The following is a 17508-nucleotide window of genomic DNA, read 5'->3' on the forward strand; positions in this document are numbered from 1 at the left end:
TCGGATAAAACCTAAACGATACCCATCTCTAGTCTTGCCCAAGGACACAACGACCGAGACTGTGCGAGCCGGGGCTCGAACCGGCAACCTTCCGGTTACAAGACGAACTGCCAACTCTTTGATTATTTGGGATCACTTGGATTATCAACAAAATGTCCATCCATCTATCCACTTATCCTTTTCAGGGTCGCGGGGGTGCTGGAGCCTATCCTAGCTGTCATAGGGCGAGAGGCGGGGTACACCAGTCTGTCGCAGCGCCAACACACAGGGACAGACAACCATCCACACTCACATCCACACCTATGGGCAATTTAGATTTTTCAATTAACCTATCCCCACAAGCAAAATCAACAAAATGTGAAAAATGTTATAATTGCTCATGAATTAATTATGCTTCTTGAGAAAACCTTGTTGTATGAGATGACAGTGATATTTTCCATGAGAATATTTGTGCCAAGTTTGAAAACATCACCTTATGACCATTGTGATACATTGTGTTCATGAGTCTTCGTGTTTTATGGCCTCCACCTTTAAGTACAAATTAAAAACTGCTCCAAATAAGGACAGTGATTTGTACATAGTTATGAGACAGAAGTAAATGCTTAGACAACATCTTTGAGTAAAATACATGAATGTATTGTCCTGTTAGGGACCAAGCTGAGCTAACAATCCAAGAGGTTTTTTTAAACTCAGAAAGTTATTTCTTTTAGAGCTTTAAATTTCCACTTCAGAACTATAAATAGTCACGAGAAAAATAAAGTTTGTCACAAACGAAGAACAACCGTTCTGTATCTGTAACAATCAAGAGAATGAACCTGGTTAACTGATAATCAGCGACTGTGAGCGCACCTATAAAAGCAGAAGGTTTGGCAGTTTGCTGGTTTGAAACATTCAGGTATTAACACAATGCCACAATCGTCCCAGGTGTGGACATCTCATCAAATTCACCCCAAGCTCAGACTGTGCAATACTCGGACAAACTCCAAGACACCCAGGAGATACATCGCCAGAATCAGACAAGTTCTGTCAAGCGACACTGCAGAGGTTCTTGTCCATGCATTTGTGTCTTCCTGCATTGATTATTGGCCTACCAAAGAAAAGTTTTAGAGGTTAGGGTGCAAAATGGTGCAAATGCAGCTGCTCGCATTTTAACAAGAACTGGGAAATTTGAGCACATTACCCCTGTGCTGAGATCTCTGCATTGGCTACCTTGTCAGGTTCTCGTGCTCTCCGATCTCAGGACTCTGGCCTTCTAAAAGTTCATAGAGCCTGAACAAAGACAGTTGGAGAGCTTTTTCTTTTCATGCCTGTTTCTGTGGAACAACCTCCCTCAAGATAGTCAGCAGGCTGCTCTGTGGAGGTTTTTACAGCTAAGTTGAAGACACATTTGTTCATCCTACATGTCTTAATTCTGTGGCTTTTAGTTTTTACATTTTTATTGTTTTTAACTTGTCTTGTGTCTCTTACCTGTGTTGCTATGTATCGCTTTTATTTTATTTATCCCTTTAGTTGTACAGCACTTTGTTTGAAAGCACTTTATAAATAAAGTTATTATTATTATTATTATTATCTCACAGGCCTCGATTAACGTGCTGAATGCGAATATTCATGACAGCACAATTAGAACAAGAACAAGAACTTCTCATAATGGACGAGTTGTACGAGAAAGCCTCTTCTGACTGAAACGGCCATCAGAGAAAAGGTTTACAAAGATACATCTGAACAAGAACAAGGTGTCCTGAAACAAGTTTGATTTCATTACGACATGAAACAGCCGGTGGCATCTTAGGAAACATCAGGTGGCGTAGTGTAAAAGAGGTATGTGGTGCGCAGGGTGCTGTACACAGTAAGACATGAGAGAGAGAGGTATAAGAAAGAGAGAGAGATGGTAGGTGTGTAAGTCACGGCCAAGGCAGACGTGTGTCCGCAGCAGCGATACATGACACGCCGAGGCTCAGTCAGTGAGTATTTTAGGTTATAACTGTGTTTTTGCATGTGGCTAATTTTTCAATCTGAAAATGCTAATACAAAAAATATGTATGTTTTTGTTGTTGTTGTTTTCATTGATATTATTTGTTCCACATGGTACAAAAGTATTGCTTGGAGAAACGGACCATTACAGTCAGTGTTGAATATGCATGTCCCCATATTTGTACACTGGTTTTCTTGATGTTATAAAGTTGTGACTTTGGAGCTAGGGCCGATGTAAACACTGGTGTGTACTCTATAATGTTGTTGTTAACCTTTAATTTAACTGTACTCACTTACATCGCCAACGCTTTGTCTTGTAAACCCGTCTAAATGTGTTTTTCTTCGTTCCAACTGGACCGTTTCTCTCCCCTGAACATCGCTGTCAGCGTCGGCCGCTATCGAGCGCCATAGGAAATCCATCAGCGTGCGTCACTTCTGCACCCTGTAACCCGGGGGACGTACTCCGCTGCTTTTCCTGCTGTCACTTTTCTTGTCGATGCCCACCCTTTCCCCCCTCGCACCCCACCCATCATGGATTTGATGGATGTAGACGGGGGCCGTGGCTGTGGAGAAAAAAACTGCGGCCTTACGTCCGGCTTCCCGGAGGACTGCTCCAACCAAGAGTGCCACTGGGAGGAACCTATGTTTGGACTGATTGAATTAGGTGGGTAAACACAGTTGTAAAAGTAGTCTTAGAAATAAAATAATAAAAATAAAAACCTGCAGCTACAGCGCATCTTTCTCTTTAGAAAGAAAAAGAACAAATTGTTGATTGAAGGAAATTGTGGTATCTGAATATTTCAAAGTCATATTTTCTCTTACGTTCCATTGGTGTTAAAGTAGTTTGGGTGTATAATGCTGTTTTCTGGGTGATGCTGAGTACTGCTTGACTCCAGGAACCTGATTTGCTCTGTACATGTGGTTTTAGGCTAAATAAAAGGATTGGTTTCATGGGTTGTGCAACTCACATCTAAGCAACTCATCAGCAGTGGATTGTGTTGTGAGATGTTCGTGGAAGCTTGCATGGTTACATGTCCCTGTTAGTTAAATTTGTCAATATCAGTAGTAAACTTTATCTGATGTAAACATGGCACAAGGCACTGAAATCTAATGCCAGAGGCTCGTTTGCTTATCTTAACATATAGCAGGGGTGTCAAACTCAAACACACAGTGGGCCAAAGGTCAAAACTGGAACAAAGTTCAAAACTGGAACAAAGTTCCAGTTTTGACCTTTGACCTTCAATAACGTTAATATTTATTGAAATATATTTATTCCTCCAGATTTAAGAATGAATCTTTTCTTATGGACTCAAACACGTTTTGCTGAAAAACTGAATATGCAACAAGCAAAGCTTAATACTAAACAATATATATATATTAGCTGTGTAATACCAGTAGGCCAGCTCTAATAGTAATTTGGTATGGCTTCATGGGCCAAATGTAATTAGGCTGCAGGCCAAATTTGGCCCGCGGGCCAGAGTTTGACACCTATGACATATAGAGTTTCCTTTTCTTTTCTTCTTTTTTTGTTTATTAGCTAGCACTCTCCATTTCCACTTTTTGTGTCCAGAGCGTATATAAAAGTGTATATAACAAGAAACACCACACATGGTTATTGAAGTTGTTGCCAACTCCTCATTAAGGAAAATCGCTATTGGCTTAAAGCTAAACGATGTCATCGCCTAATTTGCACAATTGGTCATGCTAACGTCATTGTAACCTATGTTGTAGGAGAGAAAAATAACATCGTGGAAGAGACATAAAGTGAGTAAAAAATGCAGTTAGAGTTTATTTAGAACTACAAATTAAATTTCTTTTAGCAATTATTGTTTTTTAATGTCACAATTCCAACCCTGCTCCTTTACCCGGGCTTGGACCGGCTGTGATCCGAAATAGGCGCTCTGGTGGAGTTACTCTGTGTGTGTTTGTGTGTTTATTAGTAGTTTTAAACCTTGTGATCCACAAAACAGCATAAGAGTAAAAGAAGAACTGACTGCATTACAGTCAGTGCGGGAGCAGCGGCTTCGCTCATGTGCGATTCATTTGCAGTTTGGACGCATAGGGGTGAACATCTCCTGCTGGGGGTGGACTATCCTCCGCCCGTGAGCACTTTGGCACGGGCGAGGTGCCCACAGCAGCACCGCTGCTTGTTGTGAAAAGTCGCTAAGTTGGCAACACTGGCCTAATCTTTGACTGGTTTTATTTTCTCCTTGTATGCAGTCAGTGATAAGGAAAGGGGGGCAACTCTTCTAAGAAATAAAAGGTCTGACTCTAATGACGTCCTTATTAGAGTCAGAAGCCTTTCCAGGTATTTCACATGTTGCTAGCCTGTGAAGCCTGTGTTTCCAGGCAGATCCTGCATTCTCCTTGTCGTTTTCTCATTATATCAAGCAGGCAGCGGTGGTAATATGAGGACATGATTCTAGCTACACTCTTTGTCTAGTATCTGGAAATGTTGATCCTTTTTATTATCTGTGCTGAAAAGGCATGTCCACCTTAATGTACAATCTATGGTTGGTGCTAAGCTAAGCTAACCAGCTGCTGGCTATAGTTTCATTGAATTATTTGTGAAGAAATCTATACAATATGTAAAAAAAATACACACACACACACACACACACACACACACACACACACACACACACACATATATATACATATATACAGGGCTGCACATAAGTGGTCCACAGGTGCGCATGCGCTGTCAAAATAAAAGACGCGCACCACATAAGAAATTGCGACGCGCGTTTGCGTACATAAGATTTTCTGGAGGAGGACAGAGTTTGTTTAGAACTCTTAAAGATGTCGAAGAAGCTCCTTTAAGCAGTTACTTTGGTGTTCCTCCACCTCCAAAGAAATGTCAGGAGTCCGAACCACAAAAGAAGCACGTATTCTCGGAAAAGTGGTTGCAGGAGGTGAGCTGGCTTCAAACAAATGATGAACGCACAGAGAGGTGGTGCCATGAAAATCCCACTCTAGCGGACAACTTCTTATCTGGTGCGCGTTTTTTATTTTGACAGCGCATGCACACCTGCGGACCACGTATGTGCACCCCTGTATATATGTATATATATGCGTGTGTGTGTTATGTATATGAGGAAGATAGATGGAAACAGATCAAATTGAGATCTGATAAAAACAGATAATTATTTCTTCTTGCAGTGTGCGTGACTGTGATTTACATCCCCCTGATGTTATTTGGCCTCCTGGGAAATATACTAACAATTCTGGTGGTTTGGCTGCGTCCACACATGAGAACCTCCACCTACCTCTACCTGAGCAGCATGGCTGTTAGTGATCTGCTGATACTCCTGCTGCTGCCTCTGGATTTATATAAGGTATCTACTGACACAGTGCATATTTTGTAATGCATGCTTGCTTTACTTTGGCCTGAACACCAGACCTACAGCCACGTTGTGGCACTAAGCAATCAGATCATGATGTTAGTTAGGTTTAGTCGAGTCACAGAAAATCACTCCATTGGGTGAACAAAGCAGGCACAATAGATTTGCTTCCTGTTTGTGTTTTCTAGTAATTGTTTAAAGATGTTATTGTTGCCTTCCCCTCAGGGGACCCCTGCCTCTAAATGAAATCTTGTTACATTGAAAGCTTGTGTCACACTTAGAGAAATCTTAAATCACTCTTCTATCGCGGGCTTGGCACAATCACTTTAAGTATGTGGATAAATAACAAGTCATATTTTTGTTAGTTGCATGGGTTTTTATCATATTCCTTGTGCAGCGTAACTTAATTAACACAAGCAAAGACAGATCTGGCCTTTGATTCTGTAAGACGCCAAGAGCTTGAAGAACAAACGTTACAACTAACCCATATGTTGCCACAATAATAAAGAGCCCTAATAAGTTTTTAATTTTTCTTTCATATATATTGTCAGAATGGCAGACGCTCAGTAAAACATGGTTTACATAACGAGGTCTGTGTACGTACAAACTCAAAGACAGGCTTCAGACTGAGCTGAGCACTGAATTTCAGACAGTTTCTTTGTACTTATATAGCCCCAAATCACAGCAACAGGTGCCTCAAGGTGCTTTATATTGTAATGTAAAGATCCTACAGTGGAGAAAATGGAGACAACCCTAAAAATCAGACAACTCTATGAGCACACAATTTTGGTGCTAGTAGGAAGGAAAAACTCCCTTATAACAGGAAAGAAACCTCCTGCAGGAGCTGGCTCAGGGAGCAGAGGCCATCTACTGTGACTGGTTGGGGTGATTGGAGGAAGGCAGCACTCTGTATAATTTCATAAAGAGAAGACATCTTTAAAATAGTCATCTGAAGCATACAGCCAATCAACAGATGGGCCGACAGGAAGGGTGGCATTAAAGGAGCTAAAAGCTCAGTTCAGTGAGGATGATCTGGTCACAGTGGGGCAGTTGTGTGTGGAGTTTGCATGCTCTCGTGTGCCTGTGGGGGTTCGCTCTGGTTAGGTGGGCACTGACTAAAAAACGATACCTTTTGTCTTGATAAGTAGAAAATTATGATTTTCTTATAATAAAGTAGTTTTCAGAATGTTCATTTAAACTAAGCAGCTGAGTTAATATTAAATACTTGTTCTTATCTGAGTCTGTTGACATGCTATGCACTGCTCACATATTCTTTACAGGTTAAAAAAGGTATAAAATGCAATCAGAGGAAAATAATTGTTCTGTCTCTCCAAGCTCTGGAGGCCCCGGCCCTGGCCCCTGGGAGACCTTGCCTGTAAGCTGACTATGTTCCTCTCAGAGTGCTGCACCTTCTGCACCATCCTCCACATCACCTTCCTCTCCCTGGAGAGATACCTGGCAGTCTGCTGGCCGATCACAGCCAAGACAGTAGTGACACGGCGCAGAACCCGGGCCATCATAGGCTGCCTCTGGCTGAGTGCGGCTGTGAGTGCCGCACCAGTGCTGGTCATGGTTGGAGTGGAGGACGTTGGACGAGAAGACCTCGGGCTCATCCAATGGAAAGAAGACGGGGGGTGGACAGGCAGGGAAGGAGATCAGGGAGGGTTTACGATGGGTGGAGGAGAAAAAGAAAGCAGACACATGGATGGAGGCCCAGAGGGAATAAAGTGGGGTGAAAAAGAGACAAAGAGTTGGGAGGAACGAGCTGGTGAACTGAAATGGATCGGAGAAAAAGTGGAGACAGAAACAGCAGAAGTAGATAACAGGCCACCGGAAGACAAAGGTGAAATGAAACTTGAAAAACATACAGTTGAACATGGAAGGGAGGGAGACGGAAAGATGGGATTAGAGGGAGAGCAGCAAAACAAAAAGGAAGACGAGGGAGGAGGAATGGACCGAAGCTCCAATGAAGGCCGTGGGGGAGAGACTGACAAGAGAGAGTGCCGCTGTACACATTTTGCCATCTCCTCTGGCCTGTTGTCAGCCATGATGATTCTCTCCAATTTGTATTTCTTGGTACCTCTCTGCATTCTGGGAGTGGTATATAGTCTCATTGGGCGCACACTGTGGCTCCGCCCAAAAAGCAGCCGTAGAGACCAGAGTCACAGGAACACTGTCAAAATGCTGGGTGAGGAAGCACACACACACACACACACACACACACACACACACACACACACACACACACACACACACACACACACACACACACACACCTTTCAGTTGATCCACCTACTGTAGCCCCTGCTGGGAACTGGACTGAAAAAAGGAGTGTCAGAGTGATGAGTCTCCAAATTTGAAAATTTCAAATTCTTTTAAATTCTCACCAGTATGGCGGCCAGGTGAAAGACATGTTTTTTGTTTTGGGGGGGATATTCAAGCAGTTTTGTTTTTTGTTTTATTTACGTTGGTAGAGTTGTTGATGGGTTAGTTCGTTCTTGGAAGCCTGTCCGTCATGGAGCCGTATAGAAACAGCTTGATACAGAATGGAACCAAAGGGTCACAAACATCCAAAGATGAGCTTTCAAAAAGCCTGGAGAACTAGTCCTGAAGACTGCTTCAAGAAATTATACGAAAGCTGCCTGAGAGAGTTCATAAAGGCAGTCATACCTAATACTGACTCAGACGCTCATTTGACCTGTATTTCCATGTATGTTTGTACATGGTTACATTAATGGCTGTGCCTATTTTCCATTTTTTAAAACAACATATAAAAAAACTGAGGGGTGGGCAAAGACGTTTGCATACTGTAGTCCATGTAGTACGTGCCGTGATTGGTCAGGACTCGATCTGGAACGTTGGCGGTTCTGACTTAATGTTCTCATCTTTTTTTCTTCAGGAGTGATCGTCTTGGCGTTCGTCTTGTGTTGGCTGCCGTTCCATGTTGGTCGAACCATATTTTCTCTTTCTCTGGGCACTGGGACTGAGAGACAGGAAACTTACCTGGACACTAACTCCCAGTCAGACACTATCACGCATCCGGATGTCAGCATGGACAGAAAAGATGTCACCATACCCACTGTTACTAACCCACCTAGCCACTTAGACCTGGACATAAACACTGAAACACTGTCCTTGCACTCTCATATCATGTCACACACAAAAGGGCGACATGAAAAGACCGACATACATAATGGACACACTCAAAATAAAAATGTTTCGGCTCATGTTATTAATACACAACCAGACAACAGAAACACACATAACCAACTGCAAAGAAGCACAAACACAATCACACACAGCCTGCAAAGTAAGCTATCAATTACCGTAAAGTCCCAACATGACAAACCTGAAACAGCGCCTCCCATCCCCACAACTGCCTATTCTGCAGCATCTACAGAGCTGCACTATGACCACACCTACAATGACACAGTCTTCAGCGACACATACGCACCCCCTGATACACACTTGTACTTTTTATATTATCTGTCTCAGTATTTTAATCTTGTGTCCTCCGTGCTCTTCTACCTCAGTGCCGCCATCAATCCTTTATTGTACAACCTGATGTCTGCCAGATACAGACACGCTGTACGCAGCCTCATACGCACACAGTCTCACGCACAAGCTCGTCGCATGCACACGCTCACCGTGCACCACTCCACAACCACTTTGTGATGGCAAAAAACAAATGGATGCACCCACTGCAAGCAAAAAAGAGGAAACAATCAAACAAACCTCAATTTCTTTTCATCACAATGTGGTACTGTACCACAAATTGAGAATGTTGACATTTATTAATAAAAAACATTTTAGGCATAAATTAAAAAAGGCATATTAATGCTTATGCTTAGACCAATTCTAGCACAAGTAGTTTTAATTCTTTATGTAATTTATGTATAAGAAAACCTCCACATGAACTTCATATACTGGGCAAAAATATTGTGAATGGCATTTCATCAGTACATGGAATAGTTCATGTAATAATGCACAGGCTAAAACACATAGTCCAGTTTTAGCCTGTGCATTATTACATAGCCGGTTTGTTTCACCCAAAAAAATCTATGCACAATGAAAATACACTAAGTCTTTTATTTTGTCTAAAAATGAGTGATGCTAATTCAGTTAGACTTTTGGGCTAGATTTTTATATCCAGAGTCCGCTCGCATAGACTTCAGCCAAAGTCCAAATAAGCTGTGTCCAAATTCAGAGGCCGCATTTGCAGACCGATGACATCACAGCCAGGCGACGAAAGCTGCCCAAATTCGAAGACTCCGACAAATGCGTCCGACAAATGCGTCCTTCATTTCCCCAGATTTGAAGGATGGGTCAGTTGTATCCTTCGATGCCCAACCTGTCCTAGAATTCATAGTGCAGCCAATTCCAGTTTCCATCAACGGAGGCAGCTACTTAGTTTTAATATTCCTCTTTCTGGGTCACAAAATAAACTTTTAACATATTTTCAGGGAGAATGTAGCTGTGTAAACCTCAAATATCTGCTCGATTTATCAAGACATTGCATATTTGCAAAAGCGCTCCGACGTTTTCGGAGACGTCTGTTACCCACCAGTTCGATAGCTAGCCGGGGTTCAAGGCTCACTAGAGCAGGCGGAAACTCCCGGCACATCGTTTTCAGACCCTGCGGTTTTACACTACTCAGGTTAAACATGATACATAAGTCACTTAGACAACTTAAAAATGTTATTATTTGGCTTTTTTCAGTGTTTTATTTGTTCCTGAGTAAATCTGTTTGGCTGAGATTAAAGTTCTAGTTTTTACACAGCTGAATAAACGTCAAGCAGACAGCTGATTATCAGAAGTGTGAGATGCTGGAGAATTTACTCCAGTGTCCTGTTATATTTTAGGGAGCAAGGAGCAGACGGCTGATTTTATTAAACTCCACTGAGACAGCGGTGACACAAATCTGAAGGCTAGACCGTCCCATTTCACAGCCTCGCACTTACAGCCTTCTGGGTCTTCGAAGGACCCGGCCTATGTTGACCGTGAAGGCCGGGTCCCTCGAAGGATGCAGGTCTTGAATTTGGACACAGCAATACTTTCACTCAGGAGCCATCATGGAATACTTCCAGGAACCTTGTCAAAAATCTTTTGGATTGGTTTTCCTAAAAATTCCATTTTCCTATCTTTACAATACAGTTAGGGCTGCCACAAACGATTATTTTGATAGTCGACTAATCAGATCATCATCCATTGGACGTAAAACGTACAGCTTATTGCACCAGCAGCATCTGCTCTTATATAACTATCATTAGCTTACAGCTTTAAGTGTTTAAGGTCTGTGCTAACTAACAATAAAGACAAGATGAGAGTTTATTAAATTTTAATGAAATTTGCAGATTGTTTCGGTGAAGTTTAATAAACTCCTTGCTATCTAAAATATAACAGGACACCGGAGTAAATTCTGGAGCATCTCACACTTCTGATAATCAGCTGTCTGCTTGACGTTTATTCAGCTGTGTAAAAACTTTAATCTCAGCCAAACCGATTTACTCAGGAACAAATAAAACACTGAAAAAAGCCAAACAATAACATTGTTAAGTTATCTAAGTGACTCATATATCATGTTTAACCTGAGTAGCGAAATACGGCGGTGGGTTTGAAAACGATCTGCCGGGAGTCCGGTGTTCTCCCGGCTCTAGTGAGCCTAGCCCCCGGCTAGCTATCGAGCTAGTGGGTAACAGACGTCTCCGAAAACGTCGGAGCGCTTTTGAAAATATGTGGTGTCTTGATAAACTGAGCAGATATTTGAGGTTTACACAGCTACATTCTCGCCTGAAAATATGTTAAACGTTTATTTTGTGACACAGAAAGAATAATAAGAGTAACATTAAAACTAACTAGCTGTCGCCATTGTTGGAAACTGAGGTGGGCTGCACTATGAATTCTGTGATACAGCTTCTTCTTCTTCTTCGGGGTTTAACGGCAGCTGGCATCCTTGTACATGCAGTGCTGCCATCTTCTGTTTCAGTCCGTTATTACACTCTTAAATCCTGCTACTTATTCCTGCGTCTTTTGGGATCTTACAAAGCTTCAAACGACGCGTTGACTATTAAATCAGTCGTCGACGAGTTTGATAGTCGATGTAATCGTGACTAGTCGACCAATCGTGGCAGCCCTAAATACAGGGTTAGTGTTACCACCTATAATAGCTCAGACCTGAGAAGGTTAACCAGACCTGAATCCTAACTTTAGATGAGTTATTAATGACCAGCTGAATGTCAAAAGGTTAAAACATGTTTTTCCCTGAAACTTTTATTTCCACTGTACCACCATCTTTGCTGATGTGAAATAATCCCCAGTAGTTCTATTGGGGATATTTGAGTGTCATGTCTCCTCTGTCATCTCTGTTAGTCTTATTGATTTATAATTATGTTTGTTTTTTTCTCCCACAGTCAACAATTATATTGACTATTTGTATGATCACAACGCGGTACATCTGTTTGGTGTACAAAGACTTATTATTATTAAATGTAAGAAACATGTTAATCTTATTTATGTTCATCCACTTGTAAATTAAATTGGTGTCACTGTGTGTCACATGATGAGCTTATTTGCTTTTTTTTGGTGAGTCTATGAACTACAAACTGTAGCTCTAGTCCATAATATCATCATATTTTCTCAGTGGCTGAATAACTCAGCAGGTTAAGAGCTGAACTAGCAGTAAGAAGTCATAATTTTGAGACTTGGGTTTCTGTTATATAACTGCATCATAGGTGCTGAACCAGCATGATTCAGCATCATGCTCGATATAACTGGACTTTAGGCTACATCTCTATGTACCATTCAAACCAAAGGCAGGCAATTAATTTTCCCGAGGTGCTCCTGGGACTCTTGTAGAGTGCTGCACCAATAAGCTGAACTCAGTTTCGTATAATATTACTTTTATCTCCATAATACATAAATTATTATTATATAAAGCTGCCAATGGTAAGAGTGGATGCTGTAGGGAATGAAAATATGAGACAGGCATTGTAAAAATGCAAACATTTTATCACTATTTAATCAAATCCAGAAAAACAACTGTAAACAAAATGTCTTGATGCATTCTCAATAATCAAGGTAAGTAAATCTCCAAAAGTAGATTCTGTTCATCTGGACGTTTCTGCCACTGAAAACGCTACGTCCAGAGACCTGTAAACAAAATGTGCATGTTCTGGCAAAATGTTAAAGATTTGAAGTGCTGTTGCAACTTTGCATTTAGTTTTTTAGTTTATCTGGTATTTTTCAGTTATTTTTTTCTTGTTAAGTGAAGAAATACTTGCCTGTTTTAGGCTTGAATAAGTGCAACAAGAGGTGGAAATACAATGGACACTGGACAGGTGATCATCGCCAAGAGAGAGGATCTGTACCTGGACTTGTGAAATTTTATAAGTAAGAATGTTTGTTCACGTGTAAAGGTAGATCCAAAGACAGCCAACATCTTCTGAGCACGTCTCCTTATGTGTGCAAAGATCTTTTCTTTGAGAGAATCCAGCAGTTATCCTGACTTGAAAATACAGTGAAGGAACTGTTGGAAGTCCAGAAAGCACTGGACAAGGAACCGTTAGACGGGAAGAAACAGAAGTAGAAAGGTGAGACACTAAGCTGCCAACTAAGCTGCCTTTCCAGCACAACCTCACGTGTCTGAATTTACAGTTATCTTTTCATGTTGACATACTGTATTAACACAACTGATCTAAAATCAGACAAAAAACATAAAATCAGAGTAGAAAAAGTAATTTTTTTACTGTAACAACCACAAACATGTTTAATGAATCATATTTCATAACTTTAAATGTTTTAAAGTTTAAAATCATATGCACAAGTTTTGCAAACAACAAAGTTATTTGCAGCCAATTACCTTTTACCCTTTTTTTAATAACCACATCTATTTACATAACCATCAGCTGTTCTGCATTCAATAAGATGCCACACAAATTATTTGTGCCACTCCAAAAAAATAATTTCTGTCCACTATAAAGGAGAACATCACAGCCTGATACCTGCAGGTCTGACAGCAGCAGGTGTATCACTCCTGTTTCTACCTGGAGACAGCAGTCGCCTCATTGTTCTGACACAACACAAAACTATCCACAACTCTACACACTAACTACACAAGACAACACATTAACTACACACTCCAAACACGCTAAACGTCACAAATCTCTCACATCTCAAAACTCGCTCTCTTTCTCTCTCGCCATCACTCCTAAATCTTCCCCCTCTTCCTTAACAGCCAAATGTCATGTCGCCATATTATTTTTTGATTGGTCGACATGGTGCATTTTCCCACACATGTTTTTTGTTTTGTTTTATTTTTTTTGCTCATAAGCAGAGAGTGCTCGCTGCTGTCCTTAGACAGTAAACGTGACGAAACTATTCAGGAAAAAACACGCGTATATATTGTTCATCATAACTCTGGTTTTACTTGGCCTATCAACACAATGTACTGTAAAAACTGGCATATATCACCTTGTTGCCCTGTCATCTTAAAGTGGTCATGTGATTGGGTTACCACGACTACTTTATTCTTCCTCAGTTAAACAGCAGCACTCATTTTGGCCCCTAGCTGCAGGTGTTGTGCCAAAAAGTGATCGTCTGTCAGACAGCGATTGCTGCCTGCGGGAGCGCACAGCTGCTGAAAGCTGCAGCTCCCAGATTACTTACAGCTACTTGCTACAGCAACTGATATAAGATGCGGTAAGCTGAACACAGCTTCAACCGTCTGTTTGTTGAAAAATAGTTACGCGACTGCATTTTTTGTTCGTAATGGTAATGGCGTTGTAACGATTGCAATAATAATTAGTTACATTACTCGTTACTGAAAAAAGTACCGCCATTACTAAAGCCATTACCTGTAACGCCGTTATTCCCATCACAGGGAACAACTCAAATCTTCTGGAAAAAACTGCAAAATGTTGCTGGGGAAAAGTACATCTGGAATAAGCTGCCTACCCTGCAACCATCAACAGATTTCAGTTAAGCAGAAGAAAATCAAAATTACAAATAAATGTAATCGTTCAAGCGTGAATGTGAAAACTTAAATCTGAGTTACTCAAGTCCAGTACGTCTTCTTATATATATTGACTATTTGGAACATTGTTTTATATTACTTTAGCTTAGCAGCTAATAAATACAGATGTGAAAAGCATGGCTAAGTAATTAGCTTAGCATTTGGATCTCCAGCATACACAGGCAGACAGAAAAAGCCGGTTATTGATGCATTACTAGCATAAGTTTAGGACTAAAACATATTTTATCTGTTAATAGTATTGAATTTAAGATCCTCAGGCATTTTTCAATGTGACACCTATCTTCTTATTTGTTTAAGAAACTTACTATCAGCAACTAATCTAAGAGTTAGCCTCCAGTGATGTTTGCTGCTTCAATGTGTGCGTTTTAGCTTAGTGTGTGTTTGCAACTTATACAATGCTATGCGGTTGTTCAGTCTGACGTCACTAGCCGTGTCTGGGCCTAAACCCCGCTGCAGGTCCATATATCAAACGATCACTATGGCATTACTGAGAGTTGAAAAACTGTCTAAAGTCTTTCATCTTTAATAAAATGATCAGAGTTCTGCTCTACCAGGTGTAACAATTGAGTTTAACATCCAGGCATCCATGAAAACGGAATTTATGACATTTAACGGAGTTAGAAGTTAGCAGGGAGTTAGCTCGCTAGCTTCTATCTAAATACAATATAGCATGTCCTGACTGCGGGGTTTTGGAAACAAATTAAAACGTACAGCTCTGCTATCACTTCCAGCATAAATGAAGACAGAAAACTAAACAGCAGTGACGTTTGTAGGGTTACTGAAGTTGGGCTAGCTGGTATATAATGATGTGCTACGTGACCGCTAGCGACACAGCTTTGTTAGCATAATATAAACAAGCTAACTTTTTTTCCACTCGATAAAAGTTAGCATGAGTGTTCTCGGTGGTCAGGAACAAATGTAATCGCATGGCAGGATGCTGTAAAAGGACCAAACTTCAGCCAGGAGAACAACTGAGATAATCCATCCACAATACGAGGTTAGTCATTCATATACTGCTGCATGGGCTGGGCTGTAGTTACATCCTAAGGTTTTAAAAACTGAGCTTAAATAAATGATTAGCGGTAATAAAAGCCGAGGGAGGTCAACAGTGATCACTGACTGTTTTAGGAGCTTTTTGAGATTAAATAGAAGAAAATATAAAACATTAAACATGTTAACAACACAAAAGCCATATTAAACGCAGACTACTTTAGGCCCGGAAGTAGGATTCGTCACGTCATCACTTAACCATTTTACACCACCAAGTGTAAATACTGTATTAACGTTCCTAAGCACACTAAAGCACTAAACTTTGGTTGGTATTGTGGGGAGGGTTCTCTTTCCTTCTTTAATTTACAGAGTTGGAGTGTGCTGTAAGTGTTCTCAAAATGTAATGAAGACAAAGACACACACACACACACACACGCACACACACACACACACACACACACACACACACACACAAGGAAGAGGGCTATCATGTTGATTCATGTAGTTTAATAGAGGCTGATGTGTTTTATGTAATATATATGACGTTTCATATACTGCGGTGTCAGATACTGATATAAATGCCTTTGTTTGATTCACAGTTGAGGGTTTATCTCCCTTGTGAAAGAGGTTATGCTTTCTTCCATGCTAGTCTGTCTGCCAGCAGAAATGGATTTCTTGAAGTTTGGTGGACAGACTGGCCTTAGGCTAAGGGACAATTGATTTGATTATATCAATATTCCAGGCCATTTCTGCTATGAGATCAGGTCTTTTTTTGAGAACTATGTGAAAAAGAAGCTGTCTTTTTTCAAATCATATGCGTATGACAAATCTCTCAAATTTATAAAGTTATCAAATTATGAAGTTACCTCTTTTCCTCACTCTTTTAGTCACTTAAATACTAAATTGTAGCCTTATAATACTTTTGATTCCAGAGTATATGTCACGATCCTGGGCCATTTGGCTCAGCGTTTTGAGTGTATATATATTTTGATGTTTTTTGTCTTATATTTAAGTTCTTTAAGTTACCTAAGTTCTTTCCTGTCATGCCCAGGTTGTTGCTGTAGTTCATTGTTTCTTAGATTTCCTTTGTGTCTTCTCCTCTATGTTTAAGTCTCCCTTGCCTCTCATGTGTTTCATGTCTGTGTGTCTTATGTTGTGAAGTTCATGTTGTCACGTCTGTGTCTTTTGTTGGCCATTTTATTTTTGTACCATTTCGTCTGCCTTAATAAACAGCTCATCTTCAGTTAAAGTTGAGTTTTAGTATGTCCGCACCTGGGTCCACTCTTCGCACTTCACACAGTTTGTCCCGGCAGACTGTGAGAGAACATGGACCCAGCGGACTTACGGCTGTATGCGTGAGGCTGCCTTCGCCCAGCTGGATGAAGAGCTCCGCTGGAAGCCGTGGCGCACTCCTGATTGTGAGCGCATATTCTGTGGAACTCGGCTAGCTCTCAAAGGTCCCTGGAGCTGCCGAAAACCCCCACCAGTCGCACCCAAGCTTCAGCCGCTTCAGGTGGGAGTGCTCCGTTTTTCTTCCGACGCTCCAGCTTCTGCGTTGCCGTCCCGCATGTCAGAGGCTCAGCTGTACGCCCAGGGCTTCCTTGCCTTGGAGGAAGCGACGCTCACGCCGCCGTCACTTTTCACCTGCTGAGCAACTCCCAGTGGTGACTTATAAGGACTGCCTTTCACACATTCCACCTGAACCCATGACTGAAAAGAACAATAAACTCACCCCAGACACTGTTGGAATCTCTCTTTTGGATGATGACATAGCTCCCTTTGAACAGGGAAAAATCAAAGACAATAGTCACTTGCCTGTAAGTGCTGTTAAAGGAAAAACTGTGAGCAATGTTACCAGGTCTAAGACACTCAGTTCAGGTTCTGTCAGTTCAGCTTTTGTCAAGTTTGGTTCAGTCATCCCCACGTCAGTTCACTCTTAAACCTGTTAAACCAAGGATGTCCATGTCTGGTCTGCCCCAGCACCCATGCCGGTCCCCAGGGTGAGGTCAGCCAGTATACAGCCCATCTTTGGGCTGTGTAATGCCATCTGTCTTCCCCCTGAGAAAGCTGAGGTGGTTGTAAGCTTCATCCAGATAGTAGAGCCAAACTTATGGGCTCAAAATGTGGTCATAAATATTTTGTACTTGTAAAAAAGATTTGTATGTGTAAAAA

General features: G+C 41.2%; 1 protein-coding gene across 1 annotated transcript; it reads left to right on the forward strand.

Annotated features, from left to right (window-relative positions):
* The first annotated feature begins 2502 nt into the window (after positions 1 to 2502).
* LOC102193357 (uncharacterized) lies at positions 2503 to 16987 on the forward strand. Its single transcript, XM_013907866.1, has 6 exons — positions 2503 to 2635; positions 5134 to 5309; positions 6651 to 7158; positions 7207 to 7503; positions 8215 to 8360; positions 16637 to 16987. The coding sequence occupies exons 1-6, from the start codon at positions 2503 to 2505 to the stop codon at positions 16985 to 16987; spliced, it is 1611 nt and encodes a 536-aa protein (XP_013763320.1).
* The last annotated feature ends 521 nt before the right edge of the window (positions 16988 to 17508 follow it).

The sequence above is a fragment of the Pundamilia nyererei genome, unplaced genomic scaffold (genome assembly GCF_000239375.1).
Source record: "Pundamilia nyererei isolate P.nyererei 1_Seehausen unplaced genomic scaffold, PunNye1.0 scaffold00567, whole genome shotgun sequence".
Taxonomy (NCBI): domain Eukaryota; kingdom Metazoa; phylum Chordata; class Actinopteri; order Cichliformes; family Cichlidae; genus Pundamilia; species Pundamilia nyererei.

Coding starts and splice junctions, on each gene's coding strand:
- LOC102193357 (XM_013907866.1), top strand. CDS start 2,503: ATGGATTTGATGGATGTAGACGGGGGCCGTGGCTGTGGAGAAAAAAAC. Junction 5,310..6,650: donor TGCCTCTGGATTTATATAAG/GTATCTACTGAC, acceptor TGTCTCTCCAAG/CTCTGGAGGCCCCGGCCCTG. Junction 7,159..7,206: donor CAGGCCACCGGAAGACAAAG/GTGAAATGAAAC, acceptor GAAGGGAGGGAG/ACGGAAAGATGGGATTAGAG.